This window comes from Meriones unguiculatus, chromosome 14 (genome assembly GCF_030254825.1).
Source record: "Meriones unguiculatus strain TT.TT164.6M chromosome 14, Bangor_MerUng_6.1, whole genome shotgun sequence".
Classification (NCBI taxonomy): Eukaryota; Metazoa; Chordata; class Mammalia; order Rodentia; family Muridae; genus Meriones; species Meriones unguiculatus.
In genome coordinates this window covers 75,247,249-75,269,271 of record NC_083361.1, presented here as the reverse complement: position 1 = coordinate 75,269,271, position 22,023 = coordinate 75,247,249, and the positions used below count along the sequence as shown (strand labels likewise).

General features: G+C 45.7%; 2 protein-coding genes across 3 annotated transcripts in view; one reads left to right on the top strand and one right to left on the bottom strand.

Annotated features, from left to right (window-relative positions):
• Nucleotides 1-11,465: 11,465 nt before the first annotated feature.
• On the bottom strand, nt 11,466-20,316 carry Fzd4 (frizzled class receptor 4). The gene is made up of 2 exons (XM_021633122.2): nt 19,714-20,316; nt 11,466-17,611 (listed from the first exon to the last, which is right to left on the bottom strand). The coding sequence occupies exons 1-2, from the start codon at nt 19,996-19,998 to the stop codon at nt 16,283-16,285; spliced, it is 1,614 nt and encodes a 537-aa protein (XP_021488797.1). The 5' UTR covers nt 19,999-20,316; the 3' UTR covers nt 11,466-16,282.
• Nucleotides 20,317-20,469: 153 nt separating this feature from the next.
• The window catches only part of Tmem135 (transmembrane protein 135), a 268,940-nt gene continuing 267,386 nt past the window's right edge, over nt 20,470-22,023 (top strand). Inside the window, exon 1 of one of the 2 annotated variants that reach the window (XM_060367497.1) lies at nt 20,470-20,608. The gene's annotated coding sequence lies outside the window, so the exon portion shown is untranslated. The remainder of the gene's footprint in view (nt 20,609-22,023) is intronic. The other variant, XM_060367496.1, reaches the window with a different exon arrangement.

Genomic DNA, 22,023 nt, shown 5'->3' with positions numbered 1-22,023 from the left:
TTTTATTCTCTCGTCTGCCACCTGACGTCTTTTTTCTCGTAGGTTGATTTCCACTGTGGCGTTCCTTACTATGAGGTAGGATATCCGACGTAGACGTGACCTGCAGCTCTCAGAGGAGCAATGAAAGATGGAGGTGGTTTTCACGGGGTCACCTTTCCCAAGGCAGCAAGGCAGTCAGTCATGTTGACTAAACTATTCCTGTCATGTCATTAGTGCTGTAGTTCCTTTGACTGGGCCCCTGACTGTCTCCTAATTTCTCCTCATTTCTAAGCATAATCTGCCTATTTTACAAACCACCTCTTCTACTGAAGTTATCGAAAGCCTGTTTTCACAGCTTGAGACTCAAGAAGGTAAGCAATCACCAAACATTTCCTTTCCTGTCTCAAGGCTTTCAGGCAATGCTTTCACACAACGTCTCAGACATTCAGATCCAAGACATTGCTTGAGTGACACATGAGTGGGAGGAGTATGAAGTGTGTTCAAGGTAAGAGCAAGAGAGATGCGGAGGCCTGCACACTTTGCAGCCACTGCCGTGTGTGGCTGGGGTATGCAGCTTTTCCCTGGAGGCAGAAGCACTCGGACACCGACACCGGGAGCTTTGGTTAACACAAGTACCCAACTACCTCGCAATCACAGCACCAGGAGGGAGGTTTGGCTAAAGGTGGAGGGAAAAACAACTAGACCTAGTGAAGCCAGAGGACTCGCCCTAGGTCACACAGCACAGAACTCCATGATTTGGGTACTGGAATTGGAGCCAGGTCTCACTCGTACCCTGGGCTGCCCCTTTCCACTCTAATAAATTTGCTAGGCAGTGAAGAGTAAACCATATGCCAGCTCTGCCTTTCTGATTTGGGTTTCAGCATTGCATCCTTGATTTGGAAGGAATCCACCTGAACCTAATGATGTAACCAGATCACTGGATTATAAATGTTTTTATTTATTTTTAAAACACAAGGTAAAAAAAAAAAAAGTCCCCCAAGCCCATGAAAAGGAGAGCTGGAGGCGTGTCAAAGCCTGTTTTGATTTAAGTGGACTAGATCCAGCTTGAGTGTAAATTCGAGACTGTTTGCTTATGTCACACTCTATTTTTCAAATTACTTTCACATGTCCCGTTTCACTCATTTCCCCCACTTCTGGATGGGAAAACTGAGGCCCAAGACTTAAAAAGACATGTTCCTGTGGCAAATTACCACTAAAGCCAACATTGTCCCTTTCTGCACACTCAGAGGACAAGCTTGTACCAATGACATGAGGTGACCTGGACTGTTCTTTCTGGTGATTTCACTTGCTTCCTGGGCCCACTCAGGTAAATATCAGCCCAACATTTCCTTTCAAACAATCTTTCTCTTAATTATTCCTATTCTGTACTCCTCTTCACCCTTCATTCCCCCCCTCTCCCCTTCTCTCTATTAATCTTTACTTTTTCTTTCCTCCCTTTTCCCTTCACTCACAAAAACATTTGTCAGTCTCACAGAGGGATAATATCATGTGACTGAGTGGTCTGAGAGGAGAACTCTCCTTTAAGGTCTTGGAAGCACAGTATTTTCTTATGGATTTTTTATTGTTTGGGTTGTTTTGTCAGGGTAATGGAAAAGGACTCTGAGGCCCCTTATCGAAGCCGGCTAGAGGGGGCTGGCAGTTTTTGTTTTTCTTTCCAAGCTAGTTCTTTACAGATGCACGCCGAAGGTCACTCTCAGGTCCTGGAGATAGCGTTGGGCAATCAATCACTTCCAACACAGCGGCATCAGCAGATAATCTTAGTGCAGGGAGCAAGGAGAAGCAACAGTTTAAATGGCCCTGGATTGTGTGCTCAGCAAAGGTGATCTAATGGATTGCTTTTTTTTTTTTTTTTCCACAGAAGTTCTCTGAGAGTCACAAATACCTTCTAGCTCAGTGGTCTTTCCTCCTTTCTGGTTCTATACTCAAAAAAAAAAAAAAAAAAAACCAACAAACATGCTTATATAGAGATGGCTCAAAAATTTCCCAGGTAATCTCATTGCAATTCTGAAAGCAATATAGACGTGTTTAATAGCTCCAAGGGATGGGTTTACATGGAGCCCTCAGCAATGATCAAATCTTTCAAAATATAAACAAACAGAACCCCAGAAGGAACTCTGTGCTGCCTTTGCTGAGGACAAGCTTTGTAAGTGCCACTAAATCCCATCAGTTCTACAGGCTGTAGCTCCGTTAGCTATGAAATAATGAACTAGTTTATTCATTGCATGTGATGGTGGTGGTGGTGAGCTCAGCCATGCATGTGTGCTTAGAAACCGGAGGTCAACCTCAGTGTCCTTCTCCGCCTTGTTTTTTTTTTGAAACAAGATCTCTCCACGAAGCTCTAGTTCATCATTTCTGCTGAACGTCTCACTGGTAAATCCCGTGGCTCTGAGTCTCCCTGCCAGGATTATAGGCATACCCACCCTGATCCCTGCTAAGGGTCTTTTGCATAGGGGCTAGGGATCTGAATGCAGGTCCTCATGCTTCTGTAGTATGGACTTTGCCATCAAACCATCTCTCTCCCTGCCTTACTTTATTCAAACTAACCTGGGCTACATACTGAGACTCCATTCAAACAAACAAACAAACAAACAAACAAAACAACTGCTTTGTGAATGGTGTTAAAATAAATACAGTGTCTGACCTCAGGGGCTTTCAAAGTGGAATAGAAAAAAAAAGAGCATTACAAGAAAAAAATAATATCATTAAAATTTTTAATTTCATTTCTTTCGTGTGTGGGTGAGTATGTAGGTAGGTGTGCATGCACATGTGTGTACATGCATGCCAGACAGAACATGTGGAGGTCAGGGAACAACTTGCAAAAGTCAGTTTTCTCCTCCCAGGGATCAAACTCAGGTTGTCAGGTTGCTAGCAAGCAAGAGTGAAGACATGCTGTAAAACATACACACACAAACAACAACAACAACAAAAACTGCTCTGGCTAGAAGCTTATTAATATTTTAATATTTATTTATTTATTTTTAGGGGTCTTCCCAGCCTTAAAAGCTGACATATCTGACTTATTTGTTCATTTTCATTTGAATTGCTTTTTGTGCCAGTGTATTTCATTCTTTCTTGATTACTTGTTTTAAAATTACTTTTGTCAGCCATTAGCAATTACTGTATCAAATGCTGTTTAATTGCCATGACAACTGTAAGAGTTAGTTGATATAATAACCAGATCACCATATCCAATATATGAACAGTTAAGCTTAGAGATTTTAACCTATTCAGGTTCACACAGCTATGAAGTTGTAGAACCAGTACTTGAACCCCCAAATGCCAGTGTTTAAACTCATACTCATTTGACTACATGATGCTGCTTCAGGTATACGCAGTCACTAAGGATTAGCAACATAATTTGCAAGATCAGGTATGAAATAAAGATATGAGACTCTGGGCTCACAAGATGGCCTAGTAAGTGAAGCTCTGGATGCCTGTCCAGGTTGTCCTCCCACATCTGCCAGCTACAGTGACTTTGTACATGGCACCTACTGCCAAAGAGAAGAATCCAAGCGGTGTATGGGCCTAGACTACATACAGCGGCAGGAGTTTTCAGTGATCAGTTGGATTCGCAGTAACAACATGGTCACGCACAACCATCCTTAACTGAGGTTCCAGGAGATCTGATGCCCTCTTTTGGCCTATGGAGGCACTGCATGCACCTGTTACACATACATGCATACATACATACATACATACATACATACATACACATACAGCCCAAACACCCATACGTATAAAATAAAAATCAGTGTTAGAAACAATCAAACCATTGTTTGCCATTCTGCTAATGCCGAGAACCTGAGGATGACTAATGCAGTACAAATAGGTCATGAACAACATCCTTTTAAAATGAAGAGCTCGTTTAAAATCATAGCCGGCACCTGATGTTACGCTTCAACGAGGAGCAATGGAAGAAAATTTGCAAGACTCTGAACGTCTCTTCTACCTCATAAAAGAGATGGATAACTTCCACAGACCCAGCAAATATCAACTGTAGGTGTCTAATCCAGCTGCTTAATCACTGGCGCTCAGTTTTCGAATATCACAGGCCCTGTCTATGAGAGATATGGACATCTCACCAGAAATATTTAAGTACGTGTGCATGGAAAAGTTTTGTAAGCAATTCAAGAATTCTTGAAACGACTCCAGATCTTTATAAGCCCTGTGTTAGATAGTGGGTTCCATAACTAGAGAATGGATATTAAAACTAGATAGAAACTTAAAACTTAGTCCTCAGGGAGGTCATTGGGGATAATAAATTGTAATAAATGTTTTGGAAGACCTAGACATCTGACTTCCAGTCCCATCATTGAAGGAGTTGCCCCACAATAATTCACTCCTATAAAACATTGTACCAAGTAGAACAATCTCCACCTCAAACAGCTGCTGCTTGAACATTTGTGGAGCTTTTAGACAAGCCAGAATGCCAGCTGATGAGTGGTTCCCATCCATGAGAGACATACAAATGTCTAGGATGCAAACACACAAAAAACAGCATAATGTAAAACGACACAAGCAGTCACAGGCGCTGGGAGGCAATGCAGAGGAGGGTGTCACCGGCTATTTTGGGTCGGACCATGGCAAGTTTCCTAGAAGAGAATACAGAGGCTTAGAGTGAATTGAGGAGATGCGAAGGGATGAGGGGTCTTCTGAATGAGGGAGACCAGAATGCACAGCACAAGAGCCGAGTGAAAGTGGGTGGGGGGTGGGGTGGGGTGAGGGCGCATGCGCGCAGAACTGGGAGCAGTTGAAGATGGTTGGATGACAGGAAGAGGACGGGAGGAACTTGAGAGATAGAGGAACTGCCAGACTCCAGACCGTGGACATCATACCAAAAGGTTGACTTTAGGAACAACATACCTCATGTGATGCATCATACATCTTTTATGGGCATGGCACAAGGAGGTCAGATATTCCAGATATTTTCCTGTCCTGGATAGTCTTCTGTCAGGTGGGGGCAGACTGGAGGTGAATGAAGGACAACGCGCCTCGACCGTGCGCACGAGATGTCTCCTGTGGTAAAGGATTATTAGTATCCACTAAAACACAGCTGAACAGGAAGAGGCCTTCTCAGATTGCTCTCTCGCCCCATCTTCTTCTAAGAGCTTCACATTTTTCACTCACTCTTAAAAGGCAGCCAGTCTGGCTCTGGAAGGCAGTCTGGCTCTGAGGAGGAAGCGTCAATCATGAGGGACAACGCATAAGGAAGATGTTTGCTGTCAACGCTCCTCGGCCTTATGGGCTTCAGGAGCACTTAGAAGTGCTTTCAAGGAGTGTTTTTGTTTGTTTGTTTGTTTGTTTTGTTTTTCCAAGAAAAGGCATGAGTAAACAATTTTCCTTGTTCCTGGGATACTGGATTTAAATCCAAATTCTGTAAAGCTGTTGTACCTGTCTTGACCAGTAGGTGTCAGAAGACTCCTATTCTAAAACAAAACAAAGCAAAACCAGAAGCGCTTCAAAATCACCGACCCAAAGATAACAATTATCCCAGTGTTCAGATTTCTTTGTTATAAAAAAAAAAATAAGCAAGAGGAAATATCGCAACTGTGTGTAACTTAACTCTCCAGAAACATACTTGACTGACAAAATGGTTACAATTCCTCAGATAACCTGCAAATACAATGAGACCCACTTTGCCGTGGCAAATACATTTTATTGAACTATCCGTGGTAAATTTACGTCTTACAGGAAATTCCATTGTGTTTACACTATTTATTTAATAGAAATAATCTCTGAGGTTATTTGCATTTATTTCTGAAGGAGGATGTTTTCCCTTCCTTGGAATAGGCTCAGGAAATGAGTGAAGTGTTCAGGAAGTTAGCTAAACGCTGATGTAAACCTGAAAGGAAAATCTGCCTTTGGGAGGCAGAGGGACTTACAAACACAAAAATACCCAGGAAGTGGGTTTCTCACTCATTTATGGAAAACGTTTTCCAGAATTCTGATTTACAAGGAAAAGAGCTGGGGGGGTGGGGAGGGAAGGCGTGTTCCTCAATTCCTTTTTCAGAAACTGCAGAAGCACATATTATCAGCTTTCCCTGATAATAGCAGCTGGTGAAGAAACTGTTAGACAAGAAAATCTAGATAGGTGATAGCTGGGATTGAGGCTGGATTAAAGTACGGCTTTGATGGGAAATTGTGTCAGTTATCCCAGGAAACAAGTCTGGCAGGGAAGTCCTGAGTCCCGAGTTGCTGGTGGGTCCCTGAGCACCCCATAAACGACTCTCCATTTTCCTCTGCCCTAAGGAACCTGTGTCCTCCAATGATGCGGTGTGCCACAGACCTTCAGCCGCACAGGAGAGCCCCACAGGACAGAGAGGACTGGCTCAGTTAGTGCTGCAACCCTGTGACCTTGTATGCTGTTAATCTGTAGCTGGTCGTTTCGAGTGCGCTGTATCGGATGAACGGGGCAAACAACTCCTTACCTCGGAGACACAGCAGCACATTTCAGGAATAGAGTTTTAGGTCATTGAACAGGGTGCAGAGGACACGGCTGCGTTTTTGTTGTTGTTGTTTGTTTGTTTGTTTGTTTTTGGTGTGTGTGAAGATTGCTGCCCCCTGCCCCCTTGCATCACTCAGCACCTTCCTTCCTGCCTTCACAGTTTTTCATCCAAGTTCCCCCTTGCTGGTTGTCCAGCCCACAGTCCACACAGCAGCAAGAAGAGCAAAGCACAGAAGGCCACCAACATGGACACGAGCCTTTCTCACTTTCCACTGACTCCTCAGTGCCAACCCAGGAGAGAATACAACCTCCAAGGCCTTTCACAACTTGGCCTCAGCTCGCCTTTCCTCCCACTGGAAGAATCTCAGGCTCCAGTTAACACTGAAATGACTTGGTTCCCTGCCTACCTCCAAGCAAGACAGGGTCAAGTTTACTCACGCATTTATTTATTTCTCACTTTGGTAAAGTAGAACAACATCTGTAACATCTGTAGAACAATCTACCTCGGGTTGTAGGATTGTGGCATGACAGTATTGACAGAAACAGCTTCCATAGACAGAAAGCAGACTCACCGATTGAATTTTCTGCTGGGCACAAGTGCCACAAATCAACAGGTATTTAGAAAAGATGTCTAGCTGGAGGTGGTTGTCTGGAGCTAATGATTAAACGTCTCCGATGGCAACATCAGGGGTAGCTCTAACTTTCATGCTTTACACACTGAATTTATAGAAATATAGGCTCTGTTCCTATTGAACAAAGCCAGGCTGCTAAGGGCCATGGTCTCTGTTGCACCACCACTCTTCCCTTTCCCTCCTTTCTTCAAATTTGTGTGGGAAAACTTTGAATGGTGAGATAAGAGCAGTTGGGAAAGGGTTAAATTATGACGAGTATTCAGAGTCCATTCTGTCTAAGCTAAAACTAACAAAGCCCGGAGACTTGGGTCAGGAAGACATGATGTCACGGGTATAATGAACTCGTACCAATTTGAGGGAGGGGGGGTCTAAGGAGGAATGTGTTCCTCACAGCACCTTCCCAGGACAATAGCTGGCTCAGGATGGGCTCTCATTCTGCTGTTCAGCCAGCATTTGCAAACAGTGGTTTTTCCAAGTTTAAAGCTTGTTAATACAAGCTAAGTTCCTTTTCTGTTCATTCATCTGCATTTGGGAACTCAAAGCTAGATTTTGTCCTTTTTGTATTGAACCCTCTCCTCTCTCTGTGTCTCTGTCTCTGTCTCTCTTCCTGGCCTATTCCAATGCATTAGACATTCTGCAAATATTTGCTAGGGCAAAGAATAAATGGCCAGGAACAGAAACCTACAATAAATAACACAGTGTGGTAAGTTTTCTGTAACCCGTGTTTGATGCCAGAGAGTGTTCTCCGAGGCTGCCAGTGTGATGGCTTTTGTCACCTTTCATTTTCTTCTGCTAGCCTCGAGTTACTGAAGTTCCTTGGCCAAGTCCCTGCCTTTTCTACCTCCTCCTCCCCCCCTTTTTATTTTGTTCCCATTCCCCCTCTTCCTTTCTCTGCAGTATACTTTAAACCTGTGCTCTCTGTCAGTGCAATTCCAGGCTGCAGAAGCACACAGAGAACCCGCTCTGGGTGTTCCGAGTTGGTGGTGAGTGAATGGATTCATGTGAAGACCATTTCAAATGGTGCACGAAGGCTCCCACAGTTCAAAACAGGGACCAAGCCTGACACACTGAGAAGGAAGCGGGGCTGGGAAGTGGCAAGTTAAAAGACCAAAGGCATCTTCCCAGGACAGGTAAAACAAGAGTTTAATCGTGAGGACAGAACACATACAAGCTAGTTGAACAGACAGAACTGGCACTCCAGACAGGGGAAAACACACCCATCCCCTCATACATGCACACGGGTATGTGCCTATGGATGCACAGGCAAGGAGGTGAGAAAGACATGGCAAGACTAGGGTCTGGTTTTTCTCTGTGACTTATCACTCCATCACATGGCTTATACCCTGGCCATTTACCGCACAGCAAATGGAATGATGCAAAACTCAGGCCTTTCAGGAAATTTGGCTACCCAATCATTTAATCTCCCATTAGAAAGGTAGCCTAGCTACAAGATTAAGCACATTCTTGGGTGAGAACAGGATTGGGTATGAGGAAGTCAAAACCTCATACAGTGCCTGACTGTTCTTTGGCCTGCCTTGAGCTGGTTGTTTGGAGAAGCTGCAACCTCTGTAAGGTCAGGAACAGAAATGGCTACAGAAAACTAACCTTTGGGGAAAGAAACTTAATTTGTCAGGATTAGTAAACACCACAGGCAAACAGCCTTTTCTACTGTTCCTCCTCCCTTTCCATCTAGCAGAGATCCAGAAAGAGGAATAAGGGACTGGGGTGTGACACCTGGCTCAGAGGGACTGCCTGTTGCTTGGAGTAGTGGCTTCCAGGAGCAAACCCCCACCTTCCCAAGGCTCTCTGATCCCACCTTCTTTTCCATCTCTCATAGCTCATGCCACCTTCTTTTCTCCCAGAAGTCCTGGCCTCTGTTTCTTTGTTATTATCTATGTGAAGTTCAACATTTTGCCCTTGTTTGAGACTTGTTCTCAATTTATATGTAGCTACCATCTTTAGGCACTGTGGCAAACTTTGTGATCTTTTTCCATTTCATTGTCATTTCTTCTCCCAAATCCCCAAACTAAGAGTCCTGAGAGGAAGTATTTAAAACTTCCCTCTCAGTGGTGACAAAATTCCTGGCCGGAGGCTGATGGAAATCAAGCAACTTATGGGTGATGAAACATAAATCACCAGTTTTTGTGTCTTTTCATCATGGGTATTTAAGTCAGAATCCTTTGCCATGAATGGCCACTGGTCAATTGAGCCGTGGATCTCATAAACATAGGATGAAAGAGTCTGAAGGAAGAGAACAGAGCTTTCTAGGAACTCAGGTAATAGCCAGGTCCGTTTTGAAGCCGTTTGGACTAAATCTCTGCAAGGCAAACAAACACACATGCAGAACACTGGATCGATCTCCCCAATCCTACCAACTCAGCTGCTTCAAGAAAGAAAACTAAGAAGTCAGAGCTCTTCTCCCAGTGTGGTTTATTTCTGTGCACAGAACCTCCAAAAACAGGACGCCAAGGCTGACCTCTTTGGTCAAGAGTCAGCTCCACTTTAAAATTATGATCGCATGTGAAGGCTGAAATGGGAAAGGGAAAACTCAGTTCTCAGCACAGAAACACTGAAAACCCTTAGCCTGCATTCCAGTTAGGGTCTTGCCCCCATGCAAAGATCTCCCACTGGGGGTAGGTGGGTGGGAGATCAGCCAAGTTTGTTCCAAGCCAGCTAAGTGTCAAGGATCATGGCGTTTACTCTAGAGGTAGCCAGTTTATCGATAAAACTATTTACTGTAGTGATTAGGCTTTAAAATCCCTAAGGAACAGAAGCGCATGGGCAGGCCTCATTGAGAGCGATGCCTGCCAGTCTTCACACGGACTCAAATAACCTTGAGCACTTATGAAGTCAAAGGATGGAGTTTGTTTCAGTTCCCTAAGGGTCTCCCAAACAAATGGTCTCTACTGACAAGTCAAAAGTAACAAAAATTTAATCTTATACATCTTTGGAAACCAAAAACCTGAAATCAATAATGATTCCTCTGGAAGATGCTAGAAGAATCCTTCATGACTTTCTCCTTCTTGCTTCAGGAGGCTTCCAGCAAACTTTAATGTTTCTTTTCATCCTATAACTACAGAACTTCAAGCTCTTAAGCATGTGGCATTTCCCTCTGTGTCTGTGTCTAAGTGTGCCTCTATCTGATGGACAACAGTTATGGGGCTAAAGAGCAGCCTAACGTAATATGAGCTCATTTTAATTTAATACTGTCTACCAAGAACCCCTTTCCAAAGAAGGTGATACAAATATCCACGACTTCAACACATCTTTTGAGAGGACCCAATGCAACCCCCAGGAATGCAAAAAGAGAGTAAAATCTCATGTAGAAGGGAAACAAAATCCCAAGGTAGACATGAGATTATCTGGCTATCCATCTGCCCCCACCTCCCGCCAGTTACCATCACCCCAAAAGTCTTGGTTTCCTCTCTCTGCAAGTAATGCTTGCCCTGCTTACTACAGAAACACCCCACAAATAAAACAAAACCACTCACAGTGTTTTTCTATTGCAAAGTGTTTCTACAAGTGCAAGGGATGGTTACGAACTCATTCCATATTGTGTTGACTTTCCCTTACCTTCGTACCTACTTAATGAGTGGGTAATGGAAGGAGAAACACAGCCTTACAGGGAAGAGAATTTAAATTGCATGCCTCTATTCACTGGGGTTTGAGATAAAGTTATAGCAGACATGTGCAGATAAGGAGGGCAATATTGCAAACAGAGCTTCTCATTCACCCCCAAGCAGGGTGGTATTCAAATGCAGTTAAAAGGTAGTGAACGCTTCCATGAAATCAAGAGGGTGACATCAGCAGCTATCTACATTGGAATTGGCTCTCCTCATTTCTGTGTGGTCCATGTTCCTGGATACGAGGACAATGCCCTGATGGCTTGGTTTGGTTTTGCAGTGCTGGATATCAAGCCCATAGCCTCACACGTGCTGGGCAAGCATTCCATCTCACCTCCAATGCTCACGCAGCTGCTTATTCCAGTGACTTCTGGATGTAGGGACAGAGAGCAACCAACTTAGAAATTTAGCCCCAAATTATTATTTTTTTTCCCCAGAAGGCAGAACAGAACCATTGTATAAGAAGTTTAGAGCTCCAGCAGCAATGAGAAATCTATTTCTAAACTTCAAATGGAGAGATTGGGGTAACAGCTTGAGAACTATAGCTACGTTCAAAGCATCACGTGATCCACTTGCTTACATTGACATTAGATTGGGGGAGGGGGACTGATGACCCAGGAGAAATCCCTCAGGGAAAAAATAGCATAAGTCAAGAGAACGTCTCAATCTGCCAAGCAAACAGATCCCTCCCTTTCTCAGCGATGGGAACGTATGCTTTCCAGGGACTATCATATACCTTCAGAAAAACACCAAATCACACACCAGTTAATAAACAAAACTTTATTTTCCTTTAATACAAAAATTAAATAGCAAGTTTTTTTAATACAGTGATAAATTAGAAATTTACAGTACAGACATCAATGCAGACACACTTTTGTACATCCTTAAAAAGGGGGTCTATTTCCTTTGAAATTCAGTAATTTATTCAGGGCTTGTATAGCAAGAGTTTGCCTGGTACCTCTATATCAAGCATCTGAATGGGCCCCAGTTGCTCCAGGTTCCTAGAGCTGTGAAGAGGCATGAGGATCCAAGAAAAAGGTAGGAAACAATTACCTGAACTGCTGTACAGAATAACCCTAACTGTATTTTATCTTTCTGCAGACTGGGGTTGTGACTTAGTTCATCCTTCATATGAGAAGCTCAAGGGGCCTTCATTCTTAGGCCTTCTAAAGCCTCACATCATCTCTGTGAGGCAGAGAAACTCAGAACCACCTGGAAGTCCACCATGAAAGCTCTAGAAAGCAACTTAACCCCTTCCCCTGGCCGCCGTCAAGTCAGGGCCTCAGCCTGTTAAACTTCCAGGATTTTGAAATGTGCATAACCTGGGAGAAAAGACAGACACAGCCTTTGTAGGACAGAGCTGCCTTCACCCCCTTTCGGAAGCTTTCTGGGATGATACTGGTCATTAGCTGAACGTTCTGGGAGATCAGGAAGACACAAATGAAATGCTCTGAAGATGTAGCTCATATTAGATTCCAAACAGACTCTCTACCGACTACCTGGGTGAATACTAGGAAGTGACTGCTGCAAAGACAGAAAATAAGACAAATGAGGAAAAAATCAAGTCACGGCCAGGGCAAATGTGCTTGTTAGAGGAAGATGCATGCTGGGTATGTCAAGTGTGCCATTACTGCATGTATTGCATGGCAAAAGGCAGCAACAGAGAGCTCCATCTGGGCGCCAGTGGAACAAAATCTATTACTTAGGCTTCAGTATCTGATCCTCTGTGGGAGCAAAATGCTCTCTCAGGAGTTCCAAGACTAGGCATGAAGGGAAAATGATAACCTGGGTCCTTTGCCAGGCATACTGCAAACTCAGACAGGGACTCTGAAGTCAAATACAATAAAAGAACAAAGAGCACTGTCCAAGTCCGGGGTTCATCATGACTGACAGGAATAGCAACTCTCTCCAATGCCCTCTGTCACAGGATGGAATTTACACATTAAGTAGTTCCTGCCAAAGTCTGTGTCCTCATGGTTTCCTTTCCTGACTGCCACTATGAGCTCCTTAGCAGACATGTCACACTGGTGAAACCTCTATCAATTGTGTCTGCTCTTTGAGGACTGAGGATGTCAGCTTCATCTTGGTGTCCCATGATCCAAATTTACACTCAATACCAAAGACACTGAATTGTTTGAGCAAAGGACTGAGTTACAGCTGGAAGTGTTAGACAGAACTACAGCTCAGAACCTGATCAGGAGATAGCTCTGGTTCTGGTGAGGGAGTACTGGTGAGGGCATGACTGAAAGAAGAAAGGGAACATCTCAGGAAATAGTGTCACCTTTCCCTTGTTTCAGGCCTCTGGGCACTGCGCCAGCTCAGAAGCCATCTCAGCAACCAGGAAATGGGTCACCATAAAGGAAGAAAGATATAATCAGCCGAGTAGCTCAGCTGGGTGGTTCTGGCTACGTCTACCCTACACAGTGTTCTTCTACTCCATGTTTTGGCTTTTATGAGGCAGGACAGAGGAGTTTATCAAAGAAGAGGATGGACAGAGGTGCCCTTCATCGTGCTTAATGGAATATCTGGAAGCTTGAGGACTTTTCTTAAAAAAATCACAACCTCACGTACTTATTCCGGATCTCAGAGAAAAGAAAACAAGTCTGACTTTCTCCTCAGTGTGCAGCTGTCCTCAAATATGCCTGCATAAGTCCCATGGTATATACTCCAAGCCTTGACCCTCTGTGTCCAAAGCCACAGTAGATGCTAGAGCCTAGTCCTTGGGTCCTACTCTGTTTTCCTAGGGAGTTTTAATGAAGATATGGTCATGAAGCAAAGCTGATGCATTTTGTCATTAATTTAGAAGAAATTCTGGGAAAGGTAGAGAGACCTAGAAAGAAACTTGTGGGAATGGTGTGAAGAAATGATGCAGTCACTTGAAGGGCATTGGTAAAGGACTTCTGAGCTACTGAATTATCTTCCTGGAGACTGGGATCATTCTCCATCACCTGGAATTTGAAAGGGAAGGCCTTACAACCTCACAGTGTTGCTAAGATTATTAAACCGGTCTGAGCTGCCAGCCCCCTTTGCTCAAACAAAACTTCTCCTGAAAGATGGGACAGAGAAATTGTCAGTCTGCTAGCTCTAGAATTCAGAAGGCAGGTGACCAGGTTCACCCAAGGGCTTGCTGTTGCTATGGTTATTGTTGACACATGCTCAGCACCTACTTCTTGCCCAGCCCTTTGGAGGGTGCTATCTTGGTCCTATAATCACTGCAGCATTGCAAAGAAAATTGCATTACAAAGCCAGCACAGCAAAGCCAGTCAGTTACTGCCTGGTCCTTCATCCCTTTCCTGGGCCAGAATCACTGCACAACTCCCAAGACACCAGAGCAGAGCGTGAGTAAGGGCAGAATCTGCCCTTGGGTGCATACTCCAGGGCCCTGGACAGCTATGGGAACTGTCTGCAAGTAGCACAGGGCGGGTCTTTTTCACATTTCATAGGCAGCTCATTCAGGAGTTAATCTGGCCCTTCCAGGGATCAGTTCTCATGCTCCTGGAGCCTTACGCCCTAGTCCAGTCTAGGTACTCAGGCTGTGTAAATCACCAGGGGCCAAGCAAGTTCACAAAGGTCTCTATCTCATAAGCCGAAAGATTCTCCTTTCTAAGCATACATTGGGCCTCATATGCATCTTGTATCTTGATCTCAGACAGCTACAGAACTTGAGAAAACAAAGGGCGCAGAGAGAAAATGTAAAGTGAGAGACATAAAGCTCAAACCAAAATCAAAACAAACAACCAACCAAACATACAAAAAAAAAAAAAAAAAACAACCTCAAAACCAAAAACCAAAACAAAACAACAAAAAAAAAAATTAAAAATTTGTATTCCCAGAATTTGATCACCTTTGGAGTCCATGAAATGTTTCTCCACAAAGTATGATTGGGCAAAACATGAAGAGCTTTTTTTTTCCACTAAAGGGATAAAGCATGAATCAATAAATAACCGCAGTTGCTGAGGCAGACAGGTATGAAACACGAGGAGACCAACCGGGGACGTGTACAACAGTTTGTCCCAGAGATCTGGCGATTAAAAGGCCTAAGGCAGGTTACAGAGAAGGCCAGTCACAGTTTTAAAAGAACTTCAGCTTTTTGATAGGTTGCTAGCGGGTACCCCCTTGTGAGGGACTTAAAGCATAAATTTTAAAGGCCTTGGATACCCCGGCAAAGGCAATTAAGACTTTGTGCTGTTAGACTTTGCAGCTCATTTCATTCAGTCTACACCGTAGCCCCTGCTAACCAACCTAGCTTCTGGCTGGGATTCTGGAGATTCATTAGTCACCACATAAATACTCCAGGCCACACTGCCTCCAATGAAATCTTATAAGGAGCCTTTGCCAATTACTAAGGAACAATTATGTACCAAGTATTTGGATCTGCTGTCCTTAGTTGCCTTTGCAAAGTTGAATAAGTCCCCATTGTGGTAAGTAGACCAAACTCTGATAACATTCTTATGCTACAGGGGGAAAGGCACTATCACACTAAGAATGCAAGTTGACCACAGTTTTAAAGTCAATTGAGTATACTATGTCATGGTCCAAGAATGTGCTTTTAATTGTAATTGACACACACAAATTACACAGTTAATCTGTGTGAATGCAAAGTTGCCAAGAAATTTAACATTTCAGTTCGTCCAGACTGGCGTCTGCCTAGATGCAATCACACAAACTAAAATATTTTAAGTCCCAATTGCTTAACGTTGCTTAATGCAACAGGTCTCTGGGGTCGGTAAGGTAAGTCAACTTAGTAAATCTCATTTTCTTCTGAATTAAGTGATTGTCAGAAACTGAATTACCTTTCCCTTTCCCCTCATTAGGCATGCTGCAGTGCAAAAAAAAAAAAAAAAAAAAAAAAAAAAAAACCTATAAAAATAATTCTTTTTTTTTTTGAGTCATTAGTATAAAGTGAAGAAAACAGGGGCACCTAGAACAAGGATGCTGAAATTTAAGGAGAAAGAGAAATCTATTTAGATACCTTACGTGTGTTAGTACAGTACTTTTGTTTGTTCAAACAATTCTGTTTTACAACAAAGGCACTGAAGGATTTTGACACCACCTCTTGGGAGTGTGCTCCAGAGTTCTAAACAGCAGACAGTGCAGGCCAGAAGATGTTTATGTTAGACCAGCCAAACTATAAAACTCTGCAACACGTCTCCCAGCCCAGCATTTCCAGTGTTTATAGATCACTTTGCTATCTGAAAGACCTAGTTACTATTTAAAATTTAAAAGAGTTTTAAAAATTAATCTTTTTCCCTGCAAGTTATCAACTCACAGCTGACATCCCACCCAGTGGGGACAAACAGCATCACCCTGGATGTCGGGAATCTAAGCAGGACCTCCACACTCCAAGCTGTGACCTGCTAAAGTGATCAGCCTTTTGATTTCTCACAGCTTTGAAAGCCCCTAACTGGCTTTTCAATTTTGGATCGTTCCAAAGTCTGCAGCAAAATCATTGGTTTTTATGAGGCTGAGTGGCGTGAGGGGTAGTGGGCTGACGGTGGGGGGTGCTGAAGCGTTTTCTAGTCTGCTCAAACTGAGATTCACTGCATTGTTTCCTTCAAAACAAGGAAAGTGTAAAAGCTGCCTCATACCACAGTTTCATTGCCTTTCCCTGGCTTCACCCAACCATTCCCCCTCTGCTCTCGCTTTACCTTCCCAGAATTCACCAGTCGGTTAGAACATTTCTGCCACGTGTGAAGAGTCTTGGCAGACCAAATCCACATGCCTGAAGTGATGCCCACAAGCAAAGACATAAAAATTTTCAACATTTCAACGGCCATATTAGAGTCATCTGCCGAATACCGAAAAAGTGCCCAGTTTGAGATCTCATAGAAGTAGCAGGCAATCACACAGGTTGCCGGAACTGTGTACAGGACTGAGAAGACGCCGATCTTGACCATTAGCCTTTCTAACTTGTCTGTCTTTGTCCCATCCTTTTGAAGATTTGACCGAATTTTGAATAAGGCCACCAAACCTGCTGCAATGAAGAGAGTTCCAATCACCAAGTACGTAAAGAGGGGGGCCACCACAAAGCCAGTGAGGGCATCTAGGTTTTGGTTCCCAACATAGCACAGGCCAGTCAGTTCATCGGCATCCACTAGTCTCATAATCAAGATGACAATGGTTTTCACTGCAGGAATAGCCCAGGCTGCGATGTGGAAGTAAGAACTGTGCATTTCAATGGCTTCATGACCCCACTTGAGCCCTGCTGCCAAAAACCAAGTGAGTGTTAGAATAACCCACCAAATGGAGCTGGCCATTCCAAAAAAGTACATCAGCAAGAAAATTATTGCACATCCTGTGTTCTTAAGTCCTTCTTGGATGAGAACGGGTTCTGCCGCCTCTTCAAAATCACAGGATATCCTCTCCCGGCCTACAGTCAGCCGAACAATATAAGCAATGCTATAAATATTATAGCACATACTGAGAAATATGATGGGGCGCTCAGGGTAAGAGAACCTGGATGAATCGATGAGGAAGGTAAGCACAGTGAAGGTGGTGGAGATGAAACAAAGGCTGGCCCACACTGTCATCCAAATATCCGTGAACTCCTTAGCTGAGCGGCTGTACAGGCCGGCATCATAGCCGCACTTCAGAACACAGTTCAGGCTCCTCTTCACCCAGATGTACTGCTCAGAATTGGTTCCCACTGAATGGCACTCTTCCCCAGGCTGGACGGGGGTCTTGTGAGGCAATGGTACCTCTTCATCACCTGGTCCTTCCATGCACATGTGGTTGTGGTCATTCTGGGGTGGGAACTTGCTGCAGTTCAGGCTGTCTGGCCAGGCAAACCCAAATTCTTTCAGGACTGGTTCACATCGCCTCTTGACTGAAAGACACATGCCACCGCACGGGCCAATGGGGATGTTGATCTTCTCCGTGCACATTGGCACATAAACCGAACAAAGGAAGAACTGGAAAAGTAATGACATGAACATGAAAACAATGAGTGGGGGTTTGACCAAATACACAAAGCTGAGGGAATGCTTCCAGGCAATGTACGTATCTACTTTTAAGACAGCCTACTGGGAATGTCTGTTTACACTGATCTCAAACAGTGGCGCCTAATAATCCATCACTTTTTATACAGTTTCCTTAGTTGGGCTCTACTAATCCTTTTCAAAGGGTCATAAGTGGGCAAATAACTAAGAAGTGTCTGAAGAATTACATAATCTTTTTCACATAACTCTCATGAAAATAAACTTTTAAAAAGTGACTTCCAATATCCTTCTCCTTCTAGCTACCATCTGAAAGATCTAAAGAGTCTAATCAAGTGACTTGTCTGGAGTGACTTAGTCAGTACATGACTTTTATCACTTCTCTGTCACCTTAAACATAAATGTAAGCAAATATAGATCCTGTTACCATTCTATTTTTTTCCTAATTTACATTTTAATTTTAAAAAGTCAAGCCCACATTTGAACAGAATATGTACTCAGTTGAGGCTGTCAGACTGAAGGAGGAGGTTGGGGGTCTTTGGTCCCCAGGGATTTGTTTGGCTAGCATTTCCTCAACGAATACTAATGAAGCACAATAGGAAGATGGAAATGTTAAGTCCCTGAGATTGCAATACCAGCAGGGGAGAGTCCAGTTGCTGTCCTCAATTCCTCCAGCATTGATAAACAGTCTCCTTGGCTCCTTACAGATGTTGTCTATGAAGTCTAGGGTTACAAGTAACTATTTTCCAGCATGTAAAGGGATCCAGTCTTGTCTTTCAAAACAGCTTGGCTGCCTCCCCAGGATACATGTAATTAAAAATATATATCCCTGCAAAAGCTGTTTCTCCAGCAAATTTGCCACTGATGTCAGCTATGTGCTGTTTCCAAACTGAGAGTTGAGAGGCTCATTTCTTAAGCTTTTATAATCTAGTTTTTGAAGACCTGAAACTTCCACAGGGACATTTCACCAGCAACAGGTTTCATCCCAACCATCTTCCCAAACCCACAATCCAGCTTTTACAACAACCTATGTAAAAAGTGAGAGCTGGTAAGTAAACTGTATGTCTGTTTCTTATCTTTCTACAGCCACAACTATAGATTTCTTGAGGTTTCAGCCTACACAACTCTAACCTCTACTTTTCTTATTCATTTTTTTTAACCAACTGCTCTCTTTTCTAACTTTATCAAAGCCATTCACCAACCAAAACATGACCAGTGTGAACTTTTAAAAATTTCATCCCAATCCACTTCCCCATTGAGCTGGCTGTATATGAGAAATTATAATTGTATTATAAATTATGCTGTATATGCAAATTATTTTTCACTTATTATTGTAGGGAGAATTTCTTTATCATTACACATTATGTAAGTTTTAACATTTTGACTGCCAAGAAAAAGAAGAAGAAGAGGAGGAGGGAAAAAAGTTCTTCAAATATGCAAGCTACCTTCCTGGAGCTTTTTCAGTCCCTCCAAACACTAAACCTGCTTCCAACCCTAAGGACAAGAAAGAACTCAAGCCAACACAACCACTCTTTCCTGTATGACCTCTAAAAAGTGCAGGACGAAAGGCCGGGACATTCTGCAGAAAACAGGCAGCAATGTTTTATTTGGTAACCTACACCAAAGGGAGAAAGGAGGTCGATGAGCAATCTGGAAGGGCGAAGTTCTGTGTCCTTATCACTCCTTCCAAGTTTTAGGTGCAACTGGCTGCCCTGCCAGGACTCGCCTACCAAGCAGAGGCTGCCGAAATCCTTGGCAAAGATAACCCTCAGCTCCACTGCTGTTAGGGGCTTGGCCAGACATGGGCAGGGGAGAAAAACGGAAGGGCGGGGTGTAAGAATGGGTTCTTTCGCGGGCCAGATGACTTACACAACGTTTTGGCTTCCAGTCTCCAAGAGGGACATTAAAGCGGGGGGTGGGGGTGGGGGGTGGGGTGCGGGGTGGGAATCACTTTTCCAGGAGTTGTACCCTCAACTTGGGAAGGGGGCAGGAGGTTCGACCTGTCAGGGATTCCAAGAAAGGAGTTTGGGAGTCCCTGCCTAGCCGGTCCCTCCAGGGACAGGGGTAGGAGCGCCCACCTGCAGCTGGCTGGAGCAGCCGTACTGGATGAGCGGCGTGAAAGTTGTCAGCTGCAGCTCGGCGTCCGTCTGCAGTTCGTGTCCCACCAGGTTGGGCATCTTGGTCACGTTGTAGCCGAGGTTCTGGCACATGGCGATGCGGATGGGGTCGCAGCGCCGCTCCTCCTCGTCCCCAAAGCCCAGCGCCGGCCGCAGAAACAGGAGCAACTGCAGCATAAGCCCAAGCCTGAGCCTGACGCCTCCGGGCGCCCCCGGGACGCTCGGCCCTGTGCCCCGCCAGGCCATGGCCAGAGCCGCGGGCAGCAGCGGCGGGGGCTGCTCCAGCAGACACCCCCAGTTTGCACGGGGGGCGCCGGTGGCCGCGCTGGTCCCAGCTCCGGACAGGGAGTGCGGTAAGGCGCCCAGGGCGACGCAGGGGCAGCGGCCGCCTCCCTAGCAGCTGTCCGAGACTGTGCGGATATCAGACGTCCGGAGCCGGGGCCGAGGGACGCGCTGCTCGGGTCATGGCTGCAAGCGGCGGTCCCAGGACCCAGCGCCGGCCGAGTCTGGCGGAGCCCGCCCGCCCGCAGTCTACTCCGCGCTCTTCTCGCCGCCCCGGCGCTCCGCGGCGCTGGAGGTTCGCGGGGCGGGGGCGGGGCGGGACGGACAGCGCGGCCGTCCAATGGGAGGCAGGCTGGGGCAGAGGAGGCGGGAAGGGGCGGGGCCTCTCTCCCGCTGCAAGGGTCAGGCCCCCGCCTGCGGCCAGATCCTCCCTGCCCGGCTCGCTCCGGAGCTGCCCCGCCCCGCTCGGCTTCCCGGCGCGCGGCGTCCTCCCACCCGGATCCACTGCACGCTGTGGCCGGGAGTCGGGGGAGCCCCGTGACTCCCGCCCAGCCGACCTGGCCGCTTCTCCCAGGTGAGAAGTGCTTCGAGCTGTCACCCCGTCTCCCCCCCCCCCCCCCCCGCTCCGTGGCCACCTCAGTGTCCAGCAAAAACAGCGAACACAAAGAACACGGTATTTGGGGTTTACACAGATTGTGGCTTTAAATCCCGGCTGTGTGACCTTGAGCCGCTCGGCCGGCCTCTCTCGGCGTCAGGTTCCTCATCCGTAAAGTGACTTGGGAGGATTAGCGATAAAGCCCGAAAGGCTTAGAGCTGGTGCCTGGTACAGCGCGAAGTTTGCAGAAGGTTTCCCCCGAGCCGGTGGGGCCGGCGCCCGGCCCCCGGCCCCGCCCCGTGCTCGGCGCGACCTGCGCGCGGGAGCAGCCCTTCTGCAGCCCCGGTGGGTGGGGGAGGCGCCCCGGAGCCGCCGAGTGGCGGACGGGCTCGCGCTCCGGTTTCCTCGCCGTACGAAATGGAATGCCACAGGGGGATTCGAAAGGAAATGAGGCCGGGACGCTCCGTGCTGCTCGGCCCGCCGCCCTTCCTGTCTCGGGGACACGGTTTCTAAATAAGGTTGGGAGGGTGAGAGCGCGGGAGGGGAAGAGGCTTGACCTGTGCACCCGAGGCGAGGAGGGCGCACAAGCTGCAGAGACTCTCCTTTCCAGACCGTGGGACACCGGTACCCTGCGTCCTGCACTCCCTTTCGTGTCCATTTTTGCTCTGGGGATCCGAAGGTCTTCCTCCCCCCCCCCCCCCCCCCGGGGTTCGAATCCAGCTTCTTTCCTTTTCACCTACAAAGAAAGGGATTTCTCAGCTTTCTTTTCGGCTAGTGGAACTCTCAGCAGGTGATTTCCTAAACTGTTTACTTGTTTACTTGATTGGTCAAACCAATAAGAGCCCCAGGCGGGCCGTGCAGCAGGGCAACTTTCTGAGTGGAGTCCACGTTCTCCTGTCACACCGTGATCCTCAGTACGCGAGGTAATGCCTGCATGTAGATCTTCGGGCACAGTGCCCGATGCTGAATAACTCGGTCATCACCTTTTTGTTTATATCTGAGACAGATGGTGACATGCAGCCAGTCTCCTGCTGGGCTGAACACACCTAGGGCAGCCCAGGTTTGAGGATAAGAGAAATCAGTATACAGATTCCTTCAAACCGTTTTGCCTAAGCACTTGGCCATGTTCTTCCTGATGCTTTGTGTCTTCCCATTTCGGCTGATCCTCTGGCACAGAGCAGAGGTCAGGTATGGACTGGAAGGATATATGCACTCATGTTCCGTGGTTTTGGTTTTCTTATGTTGGCCGAGCCTGGTTGAGGGTAAGAATGGAATCAACTGTTTGAGGCATTTGCCTCTTTGTTTGGAACTGTTGGACAAGTAAAAGCTGCATTGTCTCTGGTCATTGTCCTAATGTCCTGGTAAAGGACATGCATTGGCCCCTTAAGTAGACT